Source organism: Brassica rapa, chromosome A05 (assembly GCF_000309985.2).
Source record: "Brassica rapa cultivar Chiifu-401-42 chromosome A05, CAAS_Brap_v3.01, whole genome shotgun sequence".
NCBI lineage: Eukaryota > Viridiplantae > Streptophyta > Magnoliopsida > Brassicales > Brassicaceae > Brassica > Brassica rapa.
In genome coordinates, this window is record NC_024799.2 from 19,939,207 (window position 1) to 19,964,773 (window position 25,567).

General features: G+C 35.7%; 5 protein-coding genes and 2 long non-coding RNA genes across 10 annotated transcripts; 5 read left to right on the forward strand and 2 right to left on the reverse strand.

The window, feature by feature from the left end:
- The first annotated feature begins 196 nt into the window (after positions 1–196).
- Positions 197–13,118, forward strand: LOC103869285 (polycomb group protein FERTILIZATION-INDEPENDENT ENDOSPERM). Its single transcript, XM_033292041.1, has 13 exons — positions 197–594; positions 10,818–10,883; positions 11,085–11,204; positions 11,345–11,425; positions 11,529–11,621; positions 11,755–11,830; positions 11,916–11,995; positions 12,075–12,146; positions 12,221–12,280; positions 12,378–12,474; positions 12,567–12,630; positions 12,722–12,781; positions 12,904–13,118. Exons 1-13 carry the CDS (start codon positions 442–444, stop codon positions 12,962–12,964), a joined length of 1,083 nt encoding a protein of 360 aa, XP_033147932.1. The 5' UTR covers positions 197–441; the 3' UTR covers positions 12,965–13,118.
- LOC117134160 lies at positions 603–24,874 on the reverse strand. Its single transcript, XR_004458333.1, has 4 exons — positions 24,648–24,874; positions 14,559–14,569; positions 10,743–10,933; positions 603–907 (listed from the first exon to the last, which is right to left on the reverse strand). It is a non-coding gene; the product is annotated as an uncharacterized LOC117134160 (long non-coding RNA).
- Positions 904–6,518, forward strand: LOC117134158. 2 transcript variants are annotated; one of them, XM_033292036.1, is made up of 7 exons: positions 904–2,016; positions 2,099–2,198; positions 2,783–3,630; positions 3,710–4,429; positions 4,710–5,017; positions 5,100–5,181; positions 5,263–6,518. In XM_033292036.1, the coding sequence occupies exons 3-7, from the start codon at positions 2,791–2,793 to the stop codon at positions 5,956–5,958; spliced, it is 2,646 nt and encodes an 881-aa protein (XP_033147927.1). In that variant the 5' UTR covers positions 904–2,016; positions 2,099–2,198; positions 2,783–2,790; the 3' UTR covers positions 5,959–6,518. The 2 variants fall into 2 exon arrangements, with proteins under 2 accessions (XP_033147927.1, XP_033147929.1); XM_033292038.1 differs by having other exon boundaries at positions 2,099–3,630.
- On the forward strand, positions 13,360–14,464 carry LOC117134161. Its single transcript, XR_004458335.1, has 2 exons — positions 13,360–13,603; positions 13,706–14,464. It is a non-coding gene; the product is annotated as an uncharacterized LOC117134161 (long non-coding RNA).
- On the forward strand, positions 15,971–19,975 carry LOC103869287 (polycomb group protein FERTILIZATION-INDEPENDENT ENDOSPERM). 2 transcript variants are annotated; one of them, XM_009147347.2, is made up of 13 exons: positions 17,092–17,337; positions 17,693–17,758; positions 17,908–18,030; positions 18,139–18,219; positions 18,307–18,399; positions 18,482–18,557; positions 18,646–18,725; positions 18,803–18,874; positions 18,969–19,028; positions 19,110–19,206; positions 19,291–19,354; positions 19,447–19,506; positions 19,634–19,975. In XM_009147347.2, the coding sequence occupies exons 1-13, from the start codon at positions 17,107–17,109 to the stop codon at positions 19,725–19,727; spliced, it is 1,197 nt and encodes a 398-aa protein (XP_009145595.2). In that variant the 5' UTR covers positions 17,092–17,106; the 3' UTR covers positions 19,728–19,975. The 2 variants fall into 2 exon arrangements, with proteins under 2 accessions (XP_033147931.1, XP_009145595.2); XM_033292040.1 differs by lacking the exon at positions 19,634–19,975 and having other exon boundaries at positions 15,971–17,337; positions 19,291–19,358.
- LOC103869286 (pentatricopeptide repeat-containing protein At3g20730) lies at positions 19,884–22,461 on the reverse strand. The gene is made up of 2 exons (XM_009147346.3): positions 21,175–22,461; positions 19,884–21,079 (listed from the first exon to the last, which is right to left on the reverse strand). The coding sequence occupies exons 1-2, from the start codon at positions 21,815–21,817 to the stop codon at positions 20,007–20,009; spliced, it is 1,716 nt and encodes a 571-aa protein (XP_009145594.1). The 5' UTR covers positions 21,818–22,461; the 3' UTR covers positions 19,884–20,006.
- LOC103869289 (polyubiquitin 11) lies at positions 24,398–25,553 on the forward strand. Of its 2 annotated transcripts, none has more exons than XM_033292043.1 (2): positions 24,398–24,521; positions 24,650–25,553. In XM_033292043.1, exon 2 carries the CDS (start codon positions 24,650–24,652, stop codon positions 25,337–25,339), a length of 690 nt encoding a protein of 229 aa, XP_033147934.1. In that variant the 5' UTR covers positions 24,398–24,521; the 3' UTR covers positions 25,340–25,553. The 2 variants fall into 2 exon arrangements, with proteins under 2 accessions (XP_033147934.1, XP_018514724.2); XM_018659208.2 differs by having other exon boundaries at positions 24,441–24,580.
- The last annotated feature ends 14 nt before the right edge of the window (positions 25,554–25,567 follow it).

Consider the following 25,567-nt stretch of genomic DNA (forward strand, 5'->3'; position numbering starts at 1 on the left):
TTATTGGATGATTTAATTAGATGATGTGGATAGCTTTAGAGTGGAGGATATTCTCCTTTTAGTATTGTATATTTAGTGGTAATAGAGATAGTTTTCTACTATAAACATATATTAATTTCGGTAAACCCGTAATTGTCCGAGAGGCTAATTGTTGAATGGGACTTGTTAACAAGATTATATTTCAAGGACTAGTTGTTGCACATACGTACAAACACTTGTTGTTGAATGAGACTTGTTAACAAGAATATCTTTCAAGGAATGGTTGTTGCACATACGTACAAAGACTTGTTGTTGCATGAGACTTGTTAACAAGATTATCTTTCAAGGACTGGTTGTTGCAAAGAGGTGTAAAGACTCGTTGTTGCGTGGCTATAAGACAAGGGCAGTGTCCGAGAGAACAGATAGAGAGAGAGTGAGTGAGACAGAGAGAAGAGATTTGAAATGTGGAAGAAAGAAGGGATGACTCAATTGCACAAGAAATTGTACAAAGTGACCAAGAGGATTCAACAAGGGATGACCCCTTTGTATTCTGTTGCTTTTAACTTCATTGATGACCGTTTCTACGATTACTTCGTCTCCGCTGGTGGAAATGGGGTAAAAATATCTCTTCTTTTTACGAAATCTCCGTTTAAGGTTTTCAAGTTAGGGGATCTGTGAAAGTATCATTTTTTTGTCTGATTTAGGGTTTCTCATTGTTATCCTGAGATGTTATCGTATCACTTGTCTGAATAAAATTGAAAACTTTGCTTGATGGGTTTCTTTTCAAAGTGCAGAGTTACTTAGCTTGACTATGAACCGTCTTAGTTTAATGTTTTTGCTCTTGGAGATTCTGTGAAAGTTTATGGCTTTGTTCTATTTTAACACTCATTCGAGTGACTTCATTACCATATATACTAGATAGCTCTATCTTTATTTATTGGGAGATTTGCTAAAACCAACCCAAATATTCAAGTCAAATATAAAAGTGTACCCCACTTTCAGTCAAATGCAAAACCAACCTAAAGGGGTAGTGAAAGTACTATTTAACCCTTATGACCAAACAAAAAACATAAATGTATTTTACGTTTTTATCCTTTGGAAGTCTACACGTAAAAAACGAAGTCTACAAATGTTTAGACTTTCTTAGAAGTCTACCTTATAGACTTAGTTTGTAGTCTATACTCTAATTTGATCTAAAATTTTAATTTTGAAAATGTATAAAAATAATTATAGTGATATTTTTAACTAATCATCAATATAATGGATAATATGAACTAAATAAATTAAAATTTCATATAATTGAATAATTTTCAAGAATATATACTAATTTGGTTATCATGTGTTGGACAATGTTTATAGTTTACAAACAAAAGGTTATAACATGTTATGTCTTTTAGTGGTTGATTTCATAGGGTTAGATTTTAGATTTTGTTTTTTTTTGTTTTATTAACTTAAATCAGCATATTAATGTTTAGTAGTTTATATTTTGTATAATTGGGACTTTTTGATTATCAAGCAAAACATTTAGGGTTTGATATTTGGGGTTTAGGGTTTCGTAGACCTACAGAAAAGTCTATTTAGCTGGAGACGTCCTTTTCAGTCTATTTTATTGGTGTTCACATAAAATCTTTTTATTTTAAATTAAATTTCCATATTTATGAATAAGAATGTTAAATCATATATTAATAAATATAAAAAATAAATAAAAAATTTAGTAAGTTATCTTTTTAATTTTCGCAAATAATAAAGGGAAAGAAAAAAATCGTTGTAGACTGACAAAGAAGTCCACATATCAAATTTAACCTAACCGGATTTAACCAATATAATATTAACCAAATCGAATTTAAACCAAACCTCTTTTAACCTAACCAGAAAAGTTACCCAGAATATAAATACGATTTGTTAAGCTTTTTGGGGTAAAAAAAACCCTAATCCCCGCCGTTCTCTCTCTCATGCGATTTTCGGGGAGATTTCCGGCGAACTCTAGCCACACCGTTTCCGCCGCTTAAACTAGTCGTTGTCCACTCCGTCGCTCTGGTAAGTTAAATGTCTTCGGCTTGTCTTCGGCTTCGTCCGCTCCGTTGCTAAAAGTAACCACCTTTACCTTTTTCTTTTTCAGATCTGAGCCGGCGACTTCCAAATCTCTGCTTCCTGTCAGTCTCACGGCTTCTACTCTAGCGAGCTAACAAACTGTGTTTCATCTTTTCAGGGAACGAACGGTACGTCATCTCTCTATGTCTTCTCTCGTTTAACTAATAACCTAACTAGTTGACTTATATTCCTGTAACCTCTCTCTTAGTTTGTTAACTAACCTATTAGTTTCTTCTCTAATCCATTTTCTGCTTCCGGTCAGTCTACTTTAAGGTACACATCATTGTTGATATGTAGACATATTTTTTGAATTGTTGTATACTGTTTTTGGCTTCCGTCGAAGGATGACAAATTTAGTTTGGTTAGATGGTTTCGTATTCTCGATTTATGATAGAGTTTGGGTTATTAATTTAGTTTGAATGGTTAATTCTCGTGTAGACTTCATTTTGATTTGTAGACTTCTCGGATAGACTTCATCTTGCATTGTAGACTTCTCGGGTAAACTTCATCTTGCATTGTAGACTTCTCGTGTAGTCTTCACTCTGCATTGTAGACTTCTCGTGTAGACTTCACTCTGCATTGTAGACTTCTCGTGTAGACTTCATTCTGAATTGTAGACTTCTCGCATAGAATTAATTTTGAATTGTAGACTTCTTTTATTCGTTTGTAAACTTCTCTTGTGTAATTTTTTGTTTGTGCTTTTTTGCTGCAGGTTTCAAAATGGATAAACTTGATTTCCCACAAAGGCTGTATAGTGTAGGCCAGGAACCTTTTCCGAATAAAAGCATTGCCTACTACAGCAATGACAGCAAGCTCTTCCCTGCTCTTAAAGAAGCACTCGAGGCAGATGAATGGGAGGAGCTCAAGAACTCGAGAGTAGGAGTGTTCTTAAAGTTCCACGAAATGAAGTTTGGATGGGCTTCAAGGCTGGTGCACTATATACTGTGTTTTCAGCTTGACTGCAAGAAGAAGTTTGAGTTGTGGAGTCTCGTAGGTGTTGAACCATTGAGGTTTTCTCTGCATGAATTTGAAGAGATAACTGGCCTGAACTGCGAGTATGTGAAGAATCTCGAGAATCCGTTGGTTGAGGTAACGGCTGACATGAAAGCATTTTGGGCGCAGATGGGAGTGAATTTCGACCGGGGGCCAAGTATTGATGAATTAACTGCAGCGTGTCAGATGTGCAGAACATGGTCTCGAGATGATCGGCTGCGTTTAGGGTATCTAGCCATCTACGCTGGCTTCATCGAAGCAAGAAGAACCTCGTCACCCACACGGGCTAGCCTGGCTAGGTTAGTGATGGATCTAGATGCTTTTGAAGATTATCCGTGGGGAAGAGTAGCCTTTAAATTCTTGATGGAGTCGGTGAAGGGTGTAGACTTGACAAAGACGTATGCTATTGAAGGCTTTGTTCAGGTTCTTCAAGTCTGGGTCTACTGCTGTCTCCCTGAATTCGGAGCTGGGTATGGTCTCCCTATAGAAGGTTCTCCGACCCCACCTCTACTTGCCTTCTTAGGTGCCAAAGGCCAGAGAAGACTCCAGGAGAATATCTTGAAACAGGTATGCTTCTTATGTTTATATATGCATTAATTTGATATAAAGTGGTTTTATACTAACTTAATAGTTTTATCTTCTGCAGACTAGGACTAAGAACTTTGCTATGAAGGATTACTCTGAAATGTTCCCTCGCTGGGATGGTGAGCTGGAAGATGAGAAGGCTGATAACATAGTGAAGGCAATGTTTTCTTCAGGCTGGGCGTGGGAACAAAGTCACTGGCCTCTTGTCGGAACAAAACTGTGGACAAATGTGAAGGTGGAGATCCATCCGATGAAGACAGAAGCTGGTCAGATGATGCGAAGCTTGAAGACAGTGTCCCCTTCTCGCACAGAGTCTGATGCAGAATCACGCAAAAAGGCTCGTGAGTCCCCTGGCCTGGATGTGGAGACCATGAAAGGAGAAATAGTTCGTTGGCTAACTGGCCTGACTTCTAATATGGTTGAGGGGCTGAGCAGATGCGAGAACACTCTGAAGACACAATCCCACATGATTGAGGGCCTTACAACTCAAGTGGGAGCTGTTGAGAAGATGGTGCGTGAAGGTTGGAAAGAAGACCACACCAAAGCTGGTTCATCTACTGATGTACCTGAGGCAAACAAATCTGATGGAGACAAAGCTAAGAAGGACAGCGCTGAAGGAAGCAAAGGTGATGAAAGCAAAGGTGATGAAAGCAAAGGTGATGAAAGCAAAGGTGAGGAAAGCAGAGCCGAGGAAAGCAGAGCCGAGGAAAGCAAAGCTGCGGAAACAGCTCCCAAAGGAATGACAACAAGAGCCAAAGCTAGAGACACCCAAGCCACTGTGGTTAGTACCAAAACATCTCCCAAACCACTTGATCCGAAAAGAGGAAAAAAATCAGTGAAAAAGAAGTAACTTGTTTGCATTTGCATTTGGATTTGGAACGGTGGAACCTTTTTCATGTTGTGCGGAACCTTGGAATATTAGCCCTTTTTCATGTTGTTTTGGAACCTTGGAAAATTAGCTTGTTTGGTTTGAAAAACGTGTGCATTTGTATGTTCTCTTTTGGTTTGTATAAAATTTGTGGCTGTTATTAATGTGTTATTTCTACTGAAAACAAATGCAGAGTGAGAGTGAAAATGAGAATGGAGGCATAAGTGTGGTTGTAGTAGATAAAGAACAATCACACATTGATTATGGTTCTGTGAAAAAACTGAAACAAGTTGGTAAACTGAGAGCTGCTCGCATTGTGGCCCGTGCTAAGAGTGAGCGGCAACGTAGGCTTGCTGCAACTCAGCAGTCTCCTTTTGATGGAAACAGCACGGCAAAGGTTATTATACCTAACCAGCCGAAGCAAGGCCAGGGATATAACCCATTTGCTAATCCTGATCGCCAAAAGCTCTCTGCTCTTCTTGATTGGGTGAAACTTGACCCGTAAGTCATCTATTTCCTAAATTAATTGCTCTTTATATAAAGACTTTGTAGTGTTTTATTTATTTAATTTGATTATTCACAGCAAATGGCGACAGAAGGTCAAAGGTTCATCAAGTGATTGGTTCTACATACTACTAACTCCAACAAAATGGTTGATTGACACGGTATGTAGACTTCTCTCTCATGTAGACTTCTCTCGCATGTAGATGTCTCTGATGTAGAAGTCTCTAATGTTGTAACTGCAGCACATGGATGCTGGCATTAATCTTTTAAGGCTCCGATACACAAAGCACCCTGAATGGTTTAGGTCGGACAGAATTTGCATGTTGGATGCTGTATTTACTCAAATGTGGACAGCAAAGTACTCAGAGTTTCTGGCCTCTCCTGCCAATCCTGACGGCTCAGGTAAACTACTCCCTCCTGGCGCCTTAGACTACTACACAGGCGAGGAACCAGCGTATAGCAGATCAAATAAGACATGGGCACTGGAGATTGATGATATATATGCGCCATTATTGGTCAAGAACGATCATTGGGTAGCTTGCTGGATATCAATCCCGAGGAGACGCATAGTCATTTGGGATAGTGATCTTGCTTACGCTACGGATGCAGAAATTGCTAAGGCCGTGAAGCCTATTGCACACATGCTGCCGTACATGCTGCGTATGTTATCTACCGGTGCGGAGAGGGAGTTGTACACGGTTGATTTCACACATGAGCGTGAATCTGGGGTGCCACAAAACAAACAAAGTGGTGACTGTGGAGTGTATTGCTTGAAGTATATAGAATGTCATGCACTTGGCATGCCATTCCCACCTCATGAGCTGTGTGATAAGAAGATCAAGACAATCAGGTCTCAGATGGCGAGTGAGATATTTGATGAGACCAGGATAAACGGCACAGAGAAACGTGATTACAAGCATCTCGGTGTCTATGACTAAGGTTAATCCACTTCTTTGGGTAGAATTGAGGGAAAGTATGAAGTTTTTTGGTGACTTTCCTCATCGGATATATGTAGGTTGATGTAGTAGTCTTTTGTACCAGACTATTGTATTGTGCTGTGAGTAACATGCTGATGTAGCACACTTTTGTTTGTAACAAACTTATGTAATTTGCTTGCAGCAGACTTAAGTATTAGTCTTCTTTTACAGAAGACTTTTACAGAAGTCTGCTACTCGACTACTATCTAGACATCATCTTTTTATCAGTATATTAGTCTTTCTTAGCTCATATTCGATCAAAAATACAAATTCGAGACAACTCAGAGACTTAGTCTTCTTTTCAAAAAGACTACAAAAGAAGTCTGCGGTAAGTAAAAGAAGACTATAAAAGAAGTCTGCGTTCTGTAAAAGAAGACTACAAAAGAAGTCTGCGTTCTGTAACAGAAGACTAACACATTAAGACATAAGACATGAGACAACATCCAAAGCAATAAGACAACTGATAAGCTTCACACATCACATAAGACATAAGACAACATCCAAAGCAATAAGACAACTGATAAGTTTCACACATCACATAAGACATAAGACAACATCCAAAGCAATAAAACAACATCCAAAGCAACAATACAACTAATAAGTTCCACACAAGACATAAGACAACATCTAAAGCAATAAGAAAGCCAACACCAGTTTAACCTGGACAGTTAGGACGAGTGTGACCCGGTTGTTTGCACTGGGAGCAACTATAATCCTTGTGCAGTTTTCGCGGTTGGTTTCCCCTCATCCTGGAAATTTCTAGCCAAGACTGCCACCTCGACTTCTTTTGCCTACCCCTTCCACGCTTGACCTCTGGAGGAAGACATTTACGTGCCTTATCAGCTCCTTCTTCATTAGCAGGTGTTGTGTCATCAGTGTTAGGAGCTTCTTCTTCATTGGCAGGTGATGTGTCATCAGTGTTGGGAGCTTCCAAAACGTCACTTTTGGGATATATATTTGCCGCGTATGCTGCATAAAGATAATTCTTTGAATAGGATGGGCATACAAGCGTAGAGACATGAATATTTGCATCCTTTGCAGCTGCAATGGCATGTGAACAAGGTATCTTCTCAATATCAAACACACCACATTGACACCTCCGAAGTTCCAAGTCAACAACACAATCTCGATGTCCTCCTCTCACAACAAATCGCCAACCATCAATACGCTCCACATTCATCATATCTGCATACTCTTCACGAATAGCCAACAAGTTTTCGACTCCCCGACTATGATGTGAAGTGAGACTCAAAGCATCTTCTCTCCTTTTAAAGAACCACCTTCCTAGCTTCTCGCGTATAAATTCAAGAAGGAATGAGATTGGGAATCCTTTGGCTGGCTTAAGTGCAGAGTTGATGGATTCTGCGATGTTGCTAGTCTTTATGTTGTATCTGTCACCTTGAAAGTGAACTCGTGACCATAAAGAGACGTCAGCATTCTCCAAATATGTTGCAAGGCTTGGGTTTATACTCCGTATCTCATCCATGTAGCGGTTAAAATCGAAAAGCGTATGTGCGTAAGCAGCGCCTTTGACCAAGTACAACATGTGCTTTCCCTTGAACTTTTGGACTATGTTCTGTTGTAGATGATAATAGCATATTCCTCGCCCTGCCCAAGGAAAAACCTTCTCACACGCCTTCTTAATGGAACCGTGCCTGTCAGAAACTATCACCAAAGCATACTGATCTGAAACACATCTCCGCAATTGGGTAAAAAACCATTCCCATGACTCATCATTCTCCGCATCCACAATCGCAAAAGCCAACGGAAAAATCTGAAAATTACCATCTTGGGCAGCAGCAACTAGCATAACTCCTTCATACTTTCCACATAGATGAGTCCCATCCACCACAATAACCCTCCTAAGATAGTTAAAACCAGCTATCGAAGCTGCAAAAGATAGGAATAGATACTTAAATCTGTTTTCACCATCTTTCACAAGACATGTGACAGTTCCCGGATTCGATATCTCGATCTGACGCAAATAAGAAGGCAGATTCTCATATCCATCTTCTGCTGTTCCTCTCACCAACTCTTGCGCAGATAACAAAGCTCTATACGAAGTGTTGTAATCAAGCTTCATACCAAACATGTTCCTCATCGCGTCTTTGATATGCTTTGGTGTAAGCCCATCTATGATCCCAACCCGTTCTATAAATAGTCTTGCAACATATTTCGGAGTAAAATGTTTCCGTTGAGCCATTCGATCCGCCACTGAACATGTATGAGTTTTTGAATATTTTGTCACCCAAAATGTCTTTGGCCCATGCTTCACACTCGCTCTAAGCTTCCAACCACATCCTTGAACACGACACTTAGCCACATACAGAGTTTTCGTTGTCTTATATGCTGAGAATGTAAATTTATATTCCACAGCCACCGACTTCAGCTTTGAAACAAGCTCATCCTTACTAGCAAAACTCTGACCGACATATATATTGTCCTTTAAGGACAACGATCTTCCTTCCCCACCAGAGAACTGTGCTTTATAACCATCATAAAGCGTTTCATTTGCATCCTCGTCAGAATCCTCATCTTTCACTTTCCCGTAATCACTGTAGTTTACACCATCGTCAACATCAACAGCAACAGTTGCTTGAACATCATCAGCAGTTGCTTGAACATCATCAGCATCATTACTATCTTCATCCCACTCTGAATCAGTATCTTGACCAGTATCTTCATCAGCAAAATTACTATCATCACCATCAGACACATCCGCATCATCATCAACTCCAGCTTCTACTTGGCTCTGGCTTGATACACAAAGGCGTACAAAGTGTGTCTTGGCCAACTCGATCAAGTTCCGCACTTGTCTATCATTCGTGACATGCATAGGAGGAGTATCCAGAGCCATTTGCTGTAGAATGACGTCTGGTAAGGAATATGTTAGCTCCACCTTCTCGATTTTCTTGTCCAGACCATAATCTTCTTGTGCCATTTCATGAAGTTCACCATGTGTACAACCATCTGGCACAAGAAACATTCTCCCTCCTTTCCGATTATTGACCACAAACTCCCACAAAGAGCCTTTCACCACCCATTCTCCATATACAACAGGTATCTGAGCCATATCCTGCAAAAAAAAATACAGGTTTACATAATCAGCAAAGAAATATTTCATGTTTCATAAAACTATAAACGAAGACTTACAAATACGTCTACAATTATTAGCTAACAACATTGTCAAATCAAATAAATTATACCTTCATAATTATAAAAACAATTCTTTTCAAAATCACCCAAACCCATTAGGATTAACTAACACACAGTTTCAAACAAAAAAAACTAGAAAAAACTTAATGAATAATACACAAATTTGCATTTTTATAGATTTTTCTACGTAGACTTAATATTCCGTCTCTGACAATTTAGACGTTCGTTTCAGTTTACAAACGTAGACTGTGAAATAGGTCTACGATTTGGGTTGGTTTTTGCAATTGACCATTTCACGGGTTGCTTTCTATAGTTGAAAAAAAGTTGTGATTTTGTTCATGTAGACTTTCATTTCAGTCTACAATTTAAAAAGGTTAGTTTTTGCAATTGACCAGAATTCATCCAAAATTTGACTTTCAGAACTAGACTTCATATGCAGTCTATATGTTTGAATTTTTTTGAAAGAGGTTAGTTTTGCAATTGACCAAGTTTGACTTCCAATCACTAGATCGAAATGAATGTCTACGTTGTGTGTAGACTTTTTTGAAGTCTACTTTCAAATCCGACGGGTTGGTTTTGCATTTGACCAAAATAAAAAGACAGACTTTATACGCAGTCTACAATTTTTTTTCTAGGATAAGAAGACTGCATATGAAGTCTACAATTTAATAAATTTTTTACTGCTTTTTAAACTTTTTGGTCAAACACAAAACTAACCTATTCCACGAAGTCAAAATTTTGGTCAAATGCAAAACTGACATTTTATAGACTTCGTTGGCAGTCTACACTTTGTAGACTTCCGTTGAAGTCTATTTTGTAAAGTCAAAAGTTCGGTCAAATGAAAAACTAACCTCTTTTAAGTAGACGTCTGAGTAAGTCTACCGAAAGTTTTATTTTTGTTGTCAAAGGTAAAGACAGAGACTACTGGGGAAGTCTGCGTTAGAAAAAAAATTTGTCTGGTCAATTGCAAAACTAACCCGTGTGTTGACAAATAGACTGCATCGTAAGTCTCCATGGAGGCGTAGACATACAAAACAGTCTACCGTCGCGACACAGATCTGAAAAAAAAATGAAAACCATGTGAATAGTTACCTTTTTCCTGTGTAAAGCTCGTTTCCAACCTTTTCAACTGTCCAAACTCCAAGTATGAGCAAAAAGAAGCATGTTTAACGATTCACTAATGAAGAAACTCGAAAATATGAAGTTTGTGGTTTTGAAAATGAGAGTTATGAGAGTTTTTTAGATGGAAATGTAGAGGAGATGAGAGGAAATGAAGTTTTTTGGGTTAGAATGAGAAAAAAAGTGGTTGAAAATTGAATTCTAGAGCTTTAGAGCTCAAAAATGGTGGTTCATGGTGGTTGGAAAAATTGATGATGATGGCATTTTTGTAAATAAGAAGAAATGGTTTGGGTGTATTTGGTTTTTTGCTAATTTCGAAATTAATAAAAAAATAAATAAAAATGGCAATTTTGTGAATAATTCAAAAACATAAGGATAGTATGGAAATTTTATTGATGAATAGTATGGACAAAAAAAAAAGGGTTGGTTTTGGATTTGAATTGAAAATATGGGTTGGTTTTGAAAAACACCCTTATTTATTTTATACTTTTACTGAGCTGAGTCATGAATCTCATTACTGCCCTTGGTTATCTCTTATTATGTAGATTAATATGTGCATTTGTCTTGACGATGGTGACATATTTCCATTGCACTCCTACACTGATGAAGATGTAAGCAGCTCTCTCTCTCTCTCTCTCTCTCTCTCTCTCTCTCTCTCTCTCTATATATATATATATATATATTTTTTTTTTTTTTTTTGAACACACTGTATATATATATATATTATATAGACTATATAATATAGTTTCCATGAAATAAAAAGCAGCAAAGTTTCATTGATGCTACATATGTCTATGTGCTTTGGTGATCAGGAGGAGTCATTTTACACTGCAAGCTGGGCGTGTGACGTTGAAAGAAACCCATTTGTTGTGGCTGGAGGATTTAACGGCAGAATCCGAGTCATTAACGTCAATGATAAAATAGTTCATAAGGTATTATTGCATTTTATTTATATCAGCTTTAGACCGACATAAAGAGTTAAAGAATGTTAAGAGTTAAAGGATGTTATTTGTATCCCACTAGCAAGTGATTCGATTTCTTGCTTGTGTAATATGTGCTCGCACGTACGCAGACTCTTGTGGGCCATGAAGGTCCAGTGAATGAAATTAGGACACATCCTATGAAACCTCAACTTGTGATTTCTGCTAGCAAGGTATATATGCACCTCTTGGCTTTTTCTTTTTTTTTTTTTTGGTACTGATGTTCATTTTATTTGGATTGAGGATTAAGAGCTCTTACGATTTTGATTGGATCAGGATGGATCTGTTCGATTGTGGAATATTGAAACTGGGATTTGTATTCTGATATTTGCTGGAACTGGAGGTCATCGATCCGAAGTTCTAAGTGTGGTAAGCCAATATGGTTTTTAAACACAGTGGATGTGAAAGAAAACAATAATCTAATTCAGTTTTATGTCACTTGATAGTTGATATAATAAATGTAGACACTTCAGTCTAACCATCTTATCTTATAAATCTGTAGGATTTTCATGCCTCTGATATGAGCCGTTTTGTTAGTTGTGATATGGAAGCCACTACTAAGATATGGTCATTGACAGGTATGAGTAAAACCAAGCACACTTGAAAGGAACTTCCTTCCTCTTTCAGTTTGTATGATCTCTATTATTCTTTGGCTGCCTTCAGAGTCTTGGAAGTATGTTGAAATGTCATTCACATGGAAGGATGATCCAAAAACATTCCCAACACAAGTTGTACAATTCCCTGTAAGTATTTTTCTGTTTCTTCGTCCTTGTAACAACGAGTGACACACATGTCTTGTTGTAACATTACTTCTATGTGCAGGTATTTACAGCTTCAGATCGTTCAAATTTACTAAACTGTAACCGTTGGTATGGTTATAACATTCTTTCAAAGGTTAGCCCAGGAGTCAATAATGGATAAGATAAAAACCGAAAGGCTAATCTTGTGTTCTATATATCTGGTTTCAGGGTGACGCGTGTGACATCAGGTTGTGGCAACCACAACTTAAAGAGAATTCTCCTGGAGAGGTTAGGATCTCATTTCTACTCTATACGACAAATTAAGTAATTCAATTAATTAAAAATTGTTACAGATCAAAGTTTTTTTGTGTTGCTGTTTTTGCAGGGTGATTTTTATGTTAGACTTGTATACGCTATTCCAGATAGTTATCACCGGATTATTAAGTTTTCTTGCGACCTCTCTATGAAATTTGTTTCAGTAGGTGTGTGAGATCAGAAAGCTATAATCTATTCATTTAAACTATACTTGAAACTTTTCTTGTGAAACATTCTTGTTTGGTTGGTTGGTCATCAGGGAATGATAAAGGCGACATTTATGTCTGGGATTTAAAGAGTTTCCCTCCTGTTTTGGTTACAGTGTAAGTTACACAGTATCTTTAAATACAATTGAATAAGCTTCACTTTGGTGTCTTTGTTGTATTCTTGACATGACTCTCTGTTGCTATACAGGTTATCACACTATAAATCAAAGTCTCTGATCAGGCAAACCGCTATGTCCACTGATGGAACGTATGTTCATCTTCTCTCACACCAATATATCATTATTTTATGAATCAGTTGTTACTTACATTAAACAAAAATGCAAAGCATTTGATTCCTGACACACTCCGTTTCTTTCCATGGCATTGTAGCACAATTCTTGCTACCTCCGAGGACGGGACCTTATGGCGTTGGGACGTGGAGAGGCCCTAGAAGAAGATGTGCGGGCTGCTTTTTAGAAGTACATAAGGAATAAGGAATAATGTGATAAAGAACGATACTCTGTTTACTGTAAAAGTACTTTCTTTATTAACCTCTCAATACTCAATACAAGTACTAAGCCTAAATCTCCTATGAGATTTCCCAATTACAACTCTCCAAATGGCCAACCCTCCCCAATGACTCAACTACAGACTTTATACTCGAATCTTCATTGCGCTTTACGTAACGGCCGTAACTGATTCTGTTATAGTCACAACTCCTTATCATGATACGTAACCTCTCTTAACAAGATAATCAGATCACTCTTCCAGCTGATCTGCAGCTCCCTCGACCTCGCTATCCCTTTTCCTCCTTCTATAATAGACTCTCCAACTCTTATCATAATGATACGAGACAGGTCAGACGATCTTGGAAAGCTGCCAGCTGGTACTGTGAGTATTTAAGTAGTCTATAAGCAAGAGTATAGGGGAGAGATATCAATGATTTGATTAAGTGGTTGTAAAGAGAGAAGAGTCTCTCGTGTGTAAGGCTTTCTTTGTAATCCTTGTTTTGAATCAATAATAGAAAAATAATCTTCTCTTAAATCACAACTTCTTATCAATACGTTACAATCTATGTAACACAAGCCAAGTCTTTGTAGGAATTGATGGATTAGGAGACTTAAATATATGCATTGGTGCAAAAGTGGACAATGGTGTTCTTATCAATACGTTACAATCTACATAATACAAGCCTAGTCTTTGTAGCAACTGATGGATTAGGAGTCTTAAGATATGCATTGCTACGAAAGCGGACTATCTATCTATCTAGCACATATTGCGATTCCCTGAGACCTGAAGATGCTTATTTATGCCTCATTAACTTCACTTTGGTAACCAAACGTTTTTCCAAGGGAACAACAACAATGGGTTCAAGTACGACACTACACACAACAACAACAAAGCTGCGCATAACAACAGTAGCAGCAACAGGTTTCAGCTTGTGGCCATATCTACAAAAAAAATTAGTGTATATAATTTAGTAAAAAGGATAGAATACGAAATCAAAATAAGAATCAAATACATAAGTCTGGTTATAAGTCGGCTATCAAATACACATATTAAGTCTGGTTATAAGTCGGCTATCAAATACACATATTAAGAAAATAATTAAGTTTTCTATGTTATTTTATTAGAATTCCACATTATTTGGATCAATAAATAAGGTAAAGATAAGGATTGAACTTATTTTTTAATATATAAAAAGTAAAACTGATATTCATATTGAAACAAAATTTAAAATACAAAATACTTACATGAAACAGAAGGAGAATAATTAGAGTATTTTAGATCACAAACTGGAAACTAAAACCCTAAAAAATTATTAAAAAGAATAAAATTTTACACCGCAGAGAGAAAATGTGCAAAAAAATTAACTTGGAAGCTAATTTGCTAAAGATTAATATCAAATAAATAATTATTATTCAATAACCAAAATATAAAAAATACAATATATGTTTAGATTATAAATTTCTAGATACAAAACTTATATTAACAAATGGAAAATGGAGAAATACCCTTAGATAGTCTTAAAATGTTTTTGTCACAAATACAACCCCTAAGAATCAAAATGATCAAAATGTTACATTAAAGAGATAAATATACACTTATACCTCCATGGTTAACTAATCTAGATATTAAAGTTTAAAGTTAAGGGTAAAGTTTGGGAGTAGAGTTTAAAATTTTGAAAATTAAAAAAAATATTTAAAATAATTTTTTTTATAAGTAGTTTTCAAAAGCATTTTGAATCTATACTATTATTTGCAAAATAAATTTTTGGAATTGAGCTTTCACGTTAAAAGTTAGAGTGGTTAATATCGTTTATACCCTTAATGTATAACTAAATTAAAAAAATAAAAACGAAATTTTAATTTATTTGATTAGATAATTGATTAAAATTAATAATAGTAAGAATTATCCAAAATCTGAAAATATAATTTTAAAAAGAGATAATTTATGTATATATTGTATTGTTATCTGAAAAGTCTTTTAGTAAAAAGTTAAAAACGTGAATTATATATAAAAAGTTAAAAACATGAATTATATATAAAAAGTTAAAAAAAATGAATTATATAACTAAATATTAATCAAATAAAATTCTTAATTATATAATTAAAATAGAATATTGAATTATCCGAAATCTAAAAATCTAAATAAAAGATAATTTATATATATATATATTGCATTGTTATCTGAAATAGTATTTTAATAAAAAGTTAAAAGATAAATTTTATAATTAAATATTAATTAAATAATTTTTTAATTATATAATTAAAAATATAATATTAACTTATTTTAAAATTTATTTAGTATAATGAATATAGTGTACAAAGAAATTTTTTCAAAAATTATGAAAATAAAAACGAAATTTTAATTTATTTGATTAGATAATTGATTAAAATCAATAATAGTAGGAATTATCCAAAATCTGAAAATATAATTTTAAAAAGAGATAATTTATGTATATATTATATTGTTATCTGAAAAAGTATTTTAGTAAAAAGTTAAAAACATGAATTATATATAAAAAGTTAAAAACATGAATTATATAACTAAATATTAATCAAATAAAATTCTTAATTATATAATTAAAATAGAATATTGAATTATCCAAAATATAAAAATATAATTAAAAAAAGATAATTTCTATATATATTGTATTGTTATCTGAAAAAGTATTTTAATAAAAAGTTAAAACATAAGTTATATAATTAAATATTAATCAAATAATTTTTTTAATTATATAATTAAAAATATAATTTAAGTTATTTTAAGATCTATTTTAGTATAATGAATATAGTGTACAAAGAACTTTTTCAAAAATTATGAAAATGTTTAAGCCCGCATCGCGGATAAAACACCTAGTTTCAAAAATAAAATTTTTAAAAAAATTAAAAAGTTCGAATTTGAAAATATATAATTAAAAATTATAAATCTTTATTTTTTTTAATTTTTAAAAATTTTAATTTTATTATTTATATATAAGGGGTAGAAGTGTCTTTGGCTATTTAATAAAATCTATTTTGGTAATTTTCTCACCGAAGTTTTTTTCTAACAAAAACTTTTAAAAATATATTTGGAAGAACTGCCCATAAAAATGTTTTTATAAAAAATAAAAAATAAAATAAATCCCGCAGCGTAGCGCATGTAATTATCTAGTTACTATAAGTTGATGAGGAACATGATCTCATAAAACAACGACAATTGAAATAGTTGATGAGGAAATGAAAGCCCATACAAACATTCTTTTTTTTTTTCATTTCTAATTGTTCTGCTTCTTATATTTCTAATACTCAAAAAATATTATGGACCCTTCTTCCTCTTGCTTATGGGTCATGGACGGTCGCCTCGCCCATGTACCTGAGCCGGCCTTGTATCTAGCACATTAAAAATGTTCGTAGAAACTGATGGAAAATCTTTCTAACTTTTTTAAAAATCGTTTAATAAAAAAACATTTTGGAAGAAAACTTTCAAAAAGGTTCCAATATTTTTTTAAAAATTAAATTTATAATTTTTTAAAAAATATTTATTTATTATATATATATAATATATATATATATATTGTCATTTACCTTTTTAATTAAATATATTTTGATCAAATTAATTTTTAAAAGCTATTTTGATTATAAAAAGATTTAGTACTATTCTATGATATTTCTCTAATTTTTTTATTAGACAATCCAAAAAAAATATGAGAAAAAGACCAAAATAGCACTAAATCAAGTTTTTGTTCCCAAACTAGCACTCAAGGCCAAAAGTCACAAAAATAGCACTTAAGGGGTGGGGTTTAGGGTTTAGAGTTTAGGGTTTAGGATTTAGAGTTTAGGTTTTAGGATTTAGAGTTGAGAAGTGAGGTTTTGGGGATAAGATTTCAAATTTTGAAAAATAAAAAAATTTAAATTTTTCAAAAGATAAAATGCTATTTTGGTCATTTTAGTTTTTGAGTGTTATTTTTGTGATATAAACTTAGAAAGGTGCTATTTTGGAGATTTGCCCAAAATATATTGTTAAATTAATTCCTTGCTTATAAAAAACGAGTTGACAAAAAGACAAAAAAACAGTAAATTGTGGAAACGTACGAAGACTTGTTATTGCATGAGACTGGGTAAGCTTCGACAAGAGCAGTTTCCGAGAGACGAGAGATTTGAAATGTCGAAGATAGCTTTAGGGAACGAATCACTTGTCGGGTCTTTGACTCCATCCAACAAAAAATCTTACAAACTGACCAACAGGATTCAAGAAGGGAAGATACCTTTGTACTCTGTTGTTTTTAACTCCATCGATGCTCGTTTCTTCAATTGTTTCGTCTCCGCTGGTGGCAATGGGGTAAAAAAATATCTCTTCTTTTTTTTGCAAATCTCTGTTTAAGATTTTTAAGTTCTGGGTCTGTTCAAAGTGTCATTTTTTTTTCTAAGTCTGATTTTGGGTTTCTGATTGCTGTCCTGTGATGTTATCGTATCACTCCTCTGAATAAAATTGAAAACTTACTTAGCTTGACTATGAACCGTCTTAGCTTAATGTTTTTTAGTGAAAGTTCATGGCTTTTTTCTGTTTTAACACAAGCTGGAGTGACTTCATATAATCTAATAAACTTGATTGCTCTATCTTGATTTCATTTTACCTTTACAGAGCTGAGTCATAGAATCTCATTACTGCCGTTGGTTTATCTCTTATTATGTAGATTAATTTGTACAATTGTCTTGAAGATGGTGGCATTTCTTCATTGCACTCCTACACTGATGAAGATGTAAGCAAGTATACTTTTTTTTTGTGACACTATAAGGAAGTATACATATTATATAGTTTAGTAGCTTTTCCATGAAATAAAAAAACAGCAAAGTTTCATTGAGAGCTATTTGGGTATATATATGTATGTCTATGTGCTTTGGTGATTAGAAGGAGGAGTCATTTTACACTGTAAGCTGGGCGTGTGGCGTTGAAGGGAACCCATTTGTTGCGGCTGGGGGAGTGAAAGGCATAATCCGAGTCCTTAACGTCAATGATAAAATTATTCATAAGGTATTATTCATTTTTTAATTATCTTTAGACTGACATGAAGAGTTAAAAGGATGTTCTATGTATCCTACTAGCAAGTTGTTCAATATCTTTCTTGTGTAATCTGTGCAGACCCTTGTGGGCCACGGGGATTCAGTGAATGAAATTAAGACACACCATATGAAACCTCAACTTGTGCTTTCTACTAGCAAGGTATATCACTTCTCTCTAATAATGTCCTGATGTTCATTTACTTGGTTGAGGAGGATTAAGAGCTTTTCCGGTCTTTGATTGGATCAGGATGAATCTGTTCGACTGTGGAATGTTGAAACTGGGATTTGTATTCTGATATTTGCTGGAACTGCAGGTCATAGATACGAAGTTGTAAGCGTGGTAAGCCAATAAACACAGTGGATGTGAAAGAAAACAATCGTCTGATTCAAGTATAACCATCTTTATCTTTGTAAATTTGTAGGACTTTCATCCCCATGATGAGCACCGTTTTGTTAGTTGTGGTATGGACACCACTATTAAGATATGGTCAATGAAAGGTACGAGTTAAAACCGAGCACAACACTTGAAAGGAAGTTCATATCTCTTACAGTTGTATGATCTCTATTATTCTTTGGCTGCCTTCAGAGTTTTGGACATATGTCGATAAGTCATTCACATGGAAGGATGATCCATCAAAGTTCCCAACAAAATTTGTACAATTCCCTGTAAGTAGTATTCTGTTTCTGTCTTGTAGCGTACATGTCTTGATGAACTTTGTTAATAACATTACTTCTATGTGTAGGTATTTACAACTTCAGTTCATACAAATTATGTAGACTGTAACCGTTGGTTTGGTGATTTTATTCTTTCAAAGGTTAGTCAGTCAGTAGTGAATAAAATCATACTTATTTGGTGGAATAAACTAAAAAAAAACTAAAGGTTACTCTTGTGTTATATCTTAATTTCAGAGTGTGGAGAATGAGATACTGTTGTGGGAACCACAACTGATAGATAATTCTCCTGGAGAGGTTAGGATCTCATTTCTATCCCATACACAACAGACTCATTCAGTTTATTAAAAATGTTCTTTGTGTTGTTGTTGTTTGCAGGGTACTTCAGATGTTCTACTTAGATACCCTATTCCAAATTGTAATCTCTGGTTTATCAAGTTTTCTTGCGACCTCTCTCTCAATTATCTTTCGATAGGTGAAGCTATAATCTATTAAACAATACTTGAAACTTTTCTTGTGAATTTTGTGAAACATTCTTGGTCGGTTGGTTGGTTATCAGGGAATCAGAAAGGCAAGATTTATGTCTGGGATTTAAAGAGTTGCCCTCCTGTTTTGGTTACAGTGTAAGTTACTTTCGGATCTTCAAATACAAATGAATAAGCTTCACTTTGGTGTCTTTGTTGTATTCTTGACATGATTTTCTGTTTCTGTATAGGTTATCACACAGTCTATCAAAGTCTGTGATCAGGCAAACCGCTATGTCCACTAATGGAAAGTATATTCATCTTCTCTCTCACCAATGCATTGGAAACTTTACTATTTTATGAATCAGTAGTTACTCCAAACAAAAATGCAAAGCATTTGATTCCTGACACACTCTGTTTCTTCCCATGGCATTGTAGCACAATTATTGCTGCCTCCGAGGACGGAACTATATGGCGTTGGGACGCGGTTACCAAAGTAGCATCAGAGTCTTCACAGGAACTGATGGATTAGGAGTTACAAAATGCAGACTATCTATCTAGCACTTAGTGCTGAGAGTTTTCTTTCAGCTATGGTCCATGTTGATTCATTGCCACCGGTTTTAAAAAACTATCCATTGTTTTATTGCAACATAATATATTCATCACAATACACACTTTTGGGAAAATATTATTGCGACTCCCTGAAACCTTAAGATATTTATAGCCTCATCAACTTCACTTCAGTGTTAAAACATTTGTACTACATTGTCTTTAAAACCTCTATTGAGATTGTTGTCTTATAGCCTTCTGTTCAATACACAATGCTGTATCCAGGAGATTTATTGCAAGAACCAGTCTCTTTCATAAGCTTCCTAGTCTTCAAAGCATTGTCCCAATCTTCATTAGATGCATATACGCTTGCCAGGTTAATATAATTGACTGGTTTCTTCGGTTCCATACTCAGAAGCTGCGCTGCTGCTACTTGGCTGAGTTGCACATCCCCATGTCTCCTGCACGCATCAAGAAAAGCTCCACATGTTGATGAGCTCAGACTCGTGATGCTATTTTCACTTCTTATCAGTTCATAAGCATCTTCCAAGTTTCCACCGCGTGCAAGCATATCTACCATGCAAGATAAATGCTCTTCTCGAACTTTGATACCGTACTTGTTGATCATTGTGTTTAAAATCTTCCACCCAATCTCGGTCTCTCCTGTATGGCTACAAGCAGAGAGGAGAGCAAGAAATGTGACGTCGTTCGGTTTGATCCCTTCCTGCTCCATTCTGTTATAAAGACTTATTGCTTTCTCTATATCTCCATGTCTTCCGTATCCTGAAATCAAAGAGGTCCATGATCTCACATCTTTCTCTTCCATCTCTTCGAAAGCAAGGACTGCATCCTCAATCTCCCCAGACTTTGCATACATATCTATCAGAGAGTTACGCAAAGCAACATCAAATCTGATTTGGGAGGATTTTAAGGCGAAGCAGTGGATCTGTCTTCCGATGGATATGGATGCAATGGTGGTGCATATTTTAAGCATTGAGGATACTACAACCTCATCCATCTGAGTTTTCATCAGTATCATCTCTTTGAAGATATCAAAAGCATCACTTGTGAAGTTGTTCTGCTGTGCAAGACCTGTGATTATAGCAGTGCAAGATATCAAGTCTCCTTTCATCGTGCGGTCGTACAGTTTCAAAGCATTGCCAAGGCTACCACACTTGGCATACGCAACGATCAGAGACCTGACCAGTGCAACATCTGATCTCTTGAAGCCAAGCTTGATGGCAAACCCGTGCAATTCACTGACCATTTCAAGACAGTTAACTTGGATAGAAGCTCTCAAGAGGCTCCCAAAGGTATAACAATCTGGCTTCTTCCCTGACATAGAACACAGGACAAGAAGCTATCTAACCAAATTGAGTCACTTGATCGTTTTGAAATATGAATGAATAAAAGACAAGAGTTTAGATTACCTTCCGCGAGCATCAGCTGAAACAGACCAAACGAAGTATCTGCAGCAGAAGCAGTATACCCATGGATGATTATATTCCAAGAAACCAAATCTCTTTCTTTCATTGACTCAAACAGAAGACGAGCATCCTCCATCTTACCACACTTAGCATAAAGACAAAGCAACGCACTCCTCACAACCAAGTTCTCTACAAATCTCCCTTTCTCCACACACCCATGTACCTGCATCCCTTCTTTCAAACATCCCAAACCTTTGCATGACTTCAAAACACTCCCATAAGTGAAGTCATTAGCTCTAACAGGCTCCCGCCGCATCTGTTTAAACAACAGAAACGCGCTCAGGTGATACCCGCATCCAGAATACCCCGAGATCATAGCTGTCCAAGAAACAACATCTCTTTCAGGCATTCTATCGAACAGTTTGCGCGCGTGTTTCATATCTCCGTGTCTTGCGTATAAGTTCACCAAGCTGTTGTTCAAGTGGAGATTCGAGATGAACCCATTTGTGACAGAGTTCCCATGGATCAACACAAACTGTTTCTCGAGGGTTTGGTAGCTGCATAATTTGAGAGCCTTGAGGTACAAGGAAGGGTCTAATAAGTATGGTTTCGAAACAATGAGATTCTCCACACAAGTACTCATCATTATCCACAAACAGAGATTGGATCTAAATCACACGAAAAGCTATCCCCTTTATCAACTGTCCCCCCACATTCGTAGAGTTTGAAATCAATCATGAAGAAAGTACACAGACAAAAAACAGAGCTTTTCTTGTAAATATCAAAACTTTTGGGCGTAGCTCAAATGCATACACATATATAGGTTCTGGGCGTATTAAAAATACAAAATTTTCCCGCTTTAAGTGAAGCTCTGCAAGCTCTCTAGTTTCACTTACAGGTTGTTTAACAGAGAATTTCAGACTTTCTGCCACCCAGTTTAACGTGTCATCATGACCAGATTTGTCTTCAGATGCCACAATGTTAGCTTCAATGTTTACTCCTCCAGGCAGATAATGACCTATAATACATTTCCCAAATAAAATTAAAAAAAAAGCTCAGTAACACCTAAAGGTCCACAGTTATTATTGCATTCAAGAATTTTATTTTGTAAGACACCAGGAAGATAAAGGCAACCCTCAAAGATGATTTGACTATCATTTAATTTCAGAAAGCTCATGAATGGAATTGAGCTGTTGAAAATATAAGGTGAACAGATACTTACATTAACTGAGTCTACATAATACCTTACATTAACTGAGTCTACAAGAAATCAGGATGATAAAGGCAGCCCTCAAGATGATTTGACTATCATTTAATCTCAGAAAGTTCAGGAATGGGATTGAGCAGTGGAAAAATATAAGGTTTACAGATACTTACATTAACTGAGTCTACAGGATATCTGTGAGCATCATAATTGCTTTCTGATTTGGATCCACAAGCTTTGGTGTACTCTTGGCTATTACTTGGAAAGTGTGGAAATTTGTGTGCCAACACCTTTCTTCTCTACCAATATCCTCATTAACATTATTCCAACACCTTTCTGTCACACCTTCCCTGCCCTCCAAAGCAAACAACCAGTCTCTTAATTCAATGGAGACATCAATGTCATCTGGCCTTCCCAAATGTGCAAAACCATCTCCATTCCCTTTTCCCAGAGTTCCATCTAGATGCAGCATATGTTAGCAAGAATGGTTAAATACTAGTACCACATGATAAAAAGGAAGTTGTTTTTAATACCTTGTGTCCTGTCATCAACCATAGATGCTTGGAAAAGTATTGACAAAGGTCCAGAAGACAACTGATCTAAGCCTCTATATACTACCACATGATATCATACAGCAGTATGGTAGACGATTTTCATTACTTCTCTGTCTGCCAATTTAAAATTGCTTTGGCGGCACTATTTACTTCGTTGAATCAACTCGATTTTTTTTATTTTTTTGTGTTGGGATGATTTTTGATTTTTTCACGAATGCCTTACATACCAAAATATGTAAACACTGTTACAAATCATTGGCGTTCCACAAACTGGAAACACATGCTGTAACACTCCACCATTAAATGATATACTAAATACCAAACTAAATTAAATAATATAATAATAAAAATATAACCATATGTTACAATTTTTGAAATATTATTTAATTCTGTTTTTAATTATATAATTTGCACGTTTCAATTTGACATTTGCATAGTGTTTGTAAGAGCTTTTCTATCGGATGATCTAATTAACAAACATTGTTTTACAAATTTACTGATAATCTTTCTTTATAGTAATTAAGAGACATTATATGAAAATATTTTGAATAAGATGAAAAATATTGGCTGAAACAAAAGGACGAGGATATTTGGATACATTTTGTATCCACAAGCTAAAAAGTAGGGGATGGAGGTTGCGTGTACTACAAGAAACAAATAGATGCTGAACCTATTGAGGTTATTTTTTCAGAGTGAAGAAGAAAAAATCTTAACGAGGAGTGATACTATTGATCAAAACATTATCTGTTGAACAAGGAACAGACTTGCTGTTGAATGACAAGAGATCCAATCCATGGAATAATGTGTTCGACTCAGGTATGGTCCTGAAGAACAATCCAGGTAACGGAGTTATTGGTGATCATCATGAAAATTAGACCTAATGACTTCATACAATTCTCATAGTAATAATCTACTAAAATCATAAGCTGTTATTAAAAGGAGACAACAACTTATCTCGCATATTTAACCAAATTGCAAACTGAGCTATCTATCTAATCTGAAACTGCCACTTCTTTCCAATGTTGTCATTAACAATCTCAATTACCAATATGTATTTTCCAGTCAAGCTTCCTCTTTCAGACGCATCTTTTGTACTTCTTCAGGAAACCCAACTTAGTCCCTTTTTCTAAGAAGAACCATCAACGAACAACTATATCCGAAGAGGTTTTCATTGACTGAATTTGGCTTGGGTAAAAAAAACCTGAATAACTGAACATGAACCAAACCGAAATAACCGAAACTGAAACCGGGCTGAACACTTCAAATACCCAATGGTTTTTATATTTATATATTTGAAATAACCGAAATGAACCAAGAATGGTACAGATATCCTATCCGAACATATAAAGATATTAATTATATATACATATAACTAAATATAATATTTGTAAAAACTAAATTATTATAAAATATCTAAACTATCTAAATATTTTTTTTTATCTAAAATAACTCGAAATATCCTAGATTTTATATAAATGCTCCTAACTATTCGATATTTTATCTAAAATATCTGATATTTAACCTAGATTACCCGAACTACCTGAAAGTCACCGAACCAGAAGCGAAACAAAATAAGAACCAAAAATTTCCGGGTATTTTGGCTCCTAATACCCTAGTCGATTCTTGGAGATCTGTGATTGAGTTGTTGATTGTATGTGATTCGTGTTTTGCAATTGCTCTGAGTTTGAGTATTGATGTTAAAGCTTTTGTGAATTAACAGATGCAGATCTTCGTTAAGACACTCACGGGAAAGACGATCACCCTTGAGGTGGAAAGCTCTGACACCATCGACAATGTTAAAGCCAAGATTCAAGACAAGGAGGGTATTCCTCCGGATCAGCAGAGGCTCATCTTCGCCGGAAAGCAGCTCGAGGACGGGAGAACCCTAGCCGATTACAACATCCAGAAGGAGTCGACTCTACATCTCGTCCTCAGGCTCCGTGGTGGCATGCAGATCTTTGTCAAGACCTTAACGGGAAAGACGATCACACTCGAGGTGGAGAGCTCCGACACCATCGATAACGTCAAGGCTAAGATACAGGACAAGGAGGGAATCCCGCCCGACCAGCAGCGTTTGATCTTTGCCGGCAAGCAGTTGGAGGATGGTCGTACATTGGCCGACTACAACATTCAGAAGGAGTCGACTCTTCATCTCGTGTTACGTCTGCGTGGAGGCATGCAAATCTTTGTCAAGACCTTGACTGGTAAGACCATCACACTGGAGGTCGAGAGCTCGGACACGATTGATAACGTCAAGGCCAAGATCCAAGACAAGGAAGGCATCCCTCCAGACCAGCAGCGTCTCATCTTCGCTGGAAAGCAGCTTGAGGATGGTCGCACCCTAGCCGACTACAACATCCAGAAGGAGTCTACCCTTCACTTGGTGTTGCGTCTCCGTGGTGGCTTTTAATGTCTCGTTTTCTTGAAAACTTATCATGGTTTGTGTGTGTGTGTGTTTGAGGCATTATAAAGCCTCTTAAATAATTGATCTCTCTTTCTCACTTATCATGGTTTGTGTGTGTTTGAGGCATTATAAAGCCTCTTGAATAATTGATCTCTCTTTCTCTTTCCGTTCTAAGATCCATTCGAATGTTTCTATCTTGGAATATATTTTCTTTACTCTTGAAAGTTTTGTTTC

Bases quoted from the DNA above. Each gene is read 5' to 3' on its own strand.
- LOC103869289 (XM_033292043.1), top strand. From the start codon at position 24,650: ATGCAGATCTTCGTTAAGACACTCACGGGAAAGACGATCACCCTTGAG.
- LOC117134158 (XM_033292038.1), top strand. From the start codon at position 2,791: ATGGATAAACTTGATTTCCCACAAAGGCTGTATAGTGTAGGCCAGGAA. The intron at 4,430-4,709 runs GTTAGTACCAAA...AAACAAATGCAG, and splicing joins GAGACACCCAAGCCACTGTG to AGTGAGAGTGAAAATGAGAA. The intron at 5,018-5,099 runs GTAAGTCATCTA...GATTATTCACAG, and splicing joins GATTGGGTGAAACTTGACCC to CAAATGGCGACAGAAGGTCA.
- LOC103869287 (XM_009147347.2), top strand. From the start codon at position 17,107: ATGAGACTGGGTAAGCTTCGACAAGAGCAGTTTCCGAGAGACGAGAGA. The intron at 18,400-18,481 runs GTAAGCCAATAA...GTAAATTTGTAG, and splicing joins GATACGAAGTTGTAAGCGTG to GACTTTCATCCCCATGATGA. The intron at 19,207-19,290 runs GTGAAGCTATAA...GTTGGTTATCAG, and splicing joins TCTCAATTATCTTTCGATAG to GGAATCAGAAAGGCAAGATT.
- LOC103869286 (XM_009147346.3), bottom strand. From the start codon at position 21,817: ATGATGAGTACTTGTGTGGAGAATCTCATTGTTTCGAAACCATACTTA. The intron at 21,080-21,174 runs GTAATCTAAACT...GTTCTATGTCAG, and splicing joins TCAGCTGATGCTCGCGGAAG to GGAAGAAGCCAGATTGTTAT.
- LOC103869285 (XM_033292041.1), top strand. From the start codon at position 442: ATGTGGAAGAAAGAAGGGATGACTCAATTGCACAAGAAATTGTACAAA. The intron at 11,622-11,754 runs GTAAGCCAATAT...ATAAATCTGTAG, and splicing joins GATCCGAAGTTCTAAGTGTG to GATTTTCATGCCTCTGATAT. The intron at 12,782-12,903 runs GTATGTTCATCT...ATGGCATTGTAG, and splicing joins GCTATGTCCACTGATGGAAC to CACAATTCTTGCTACCTCCG.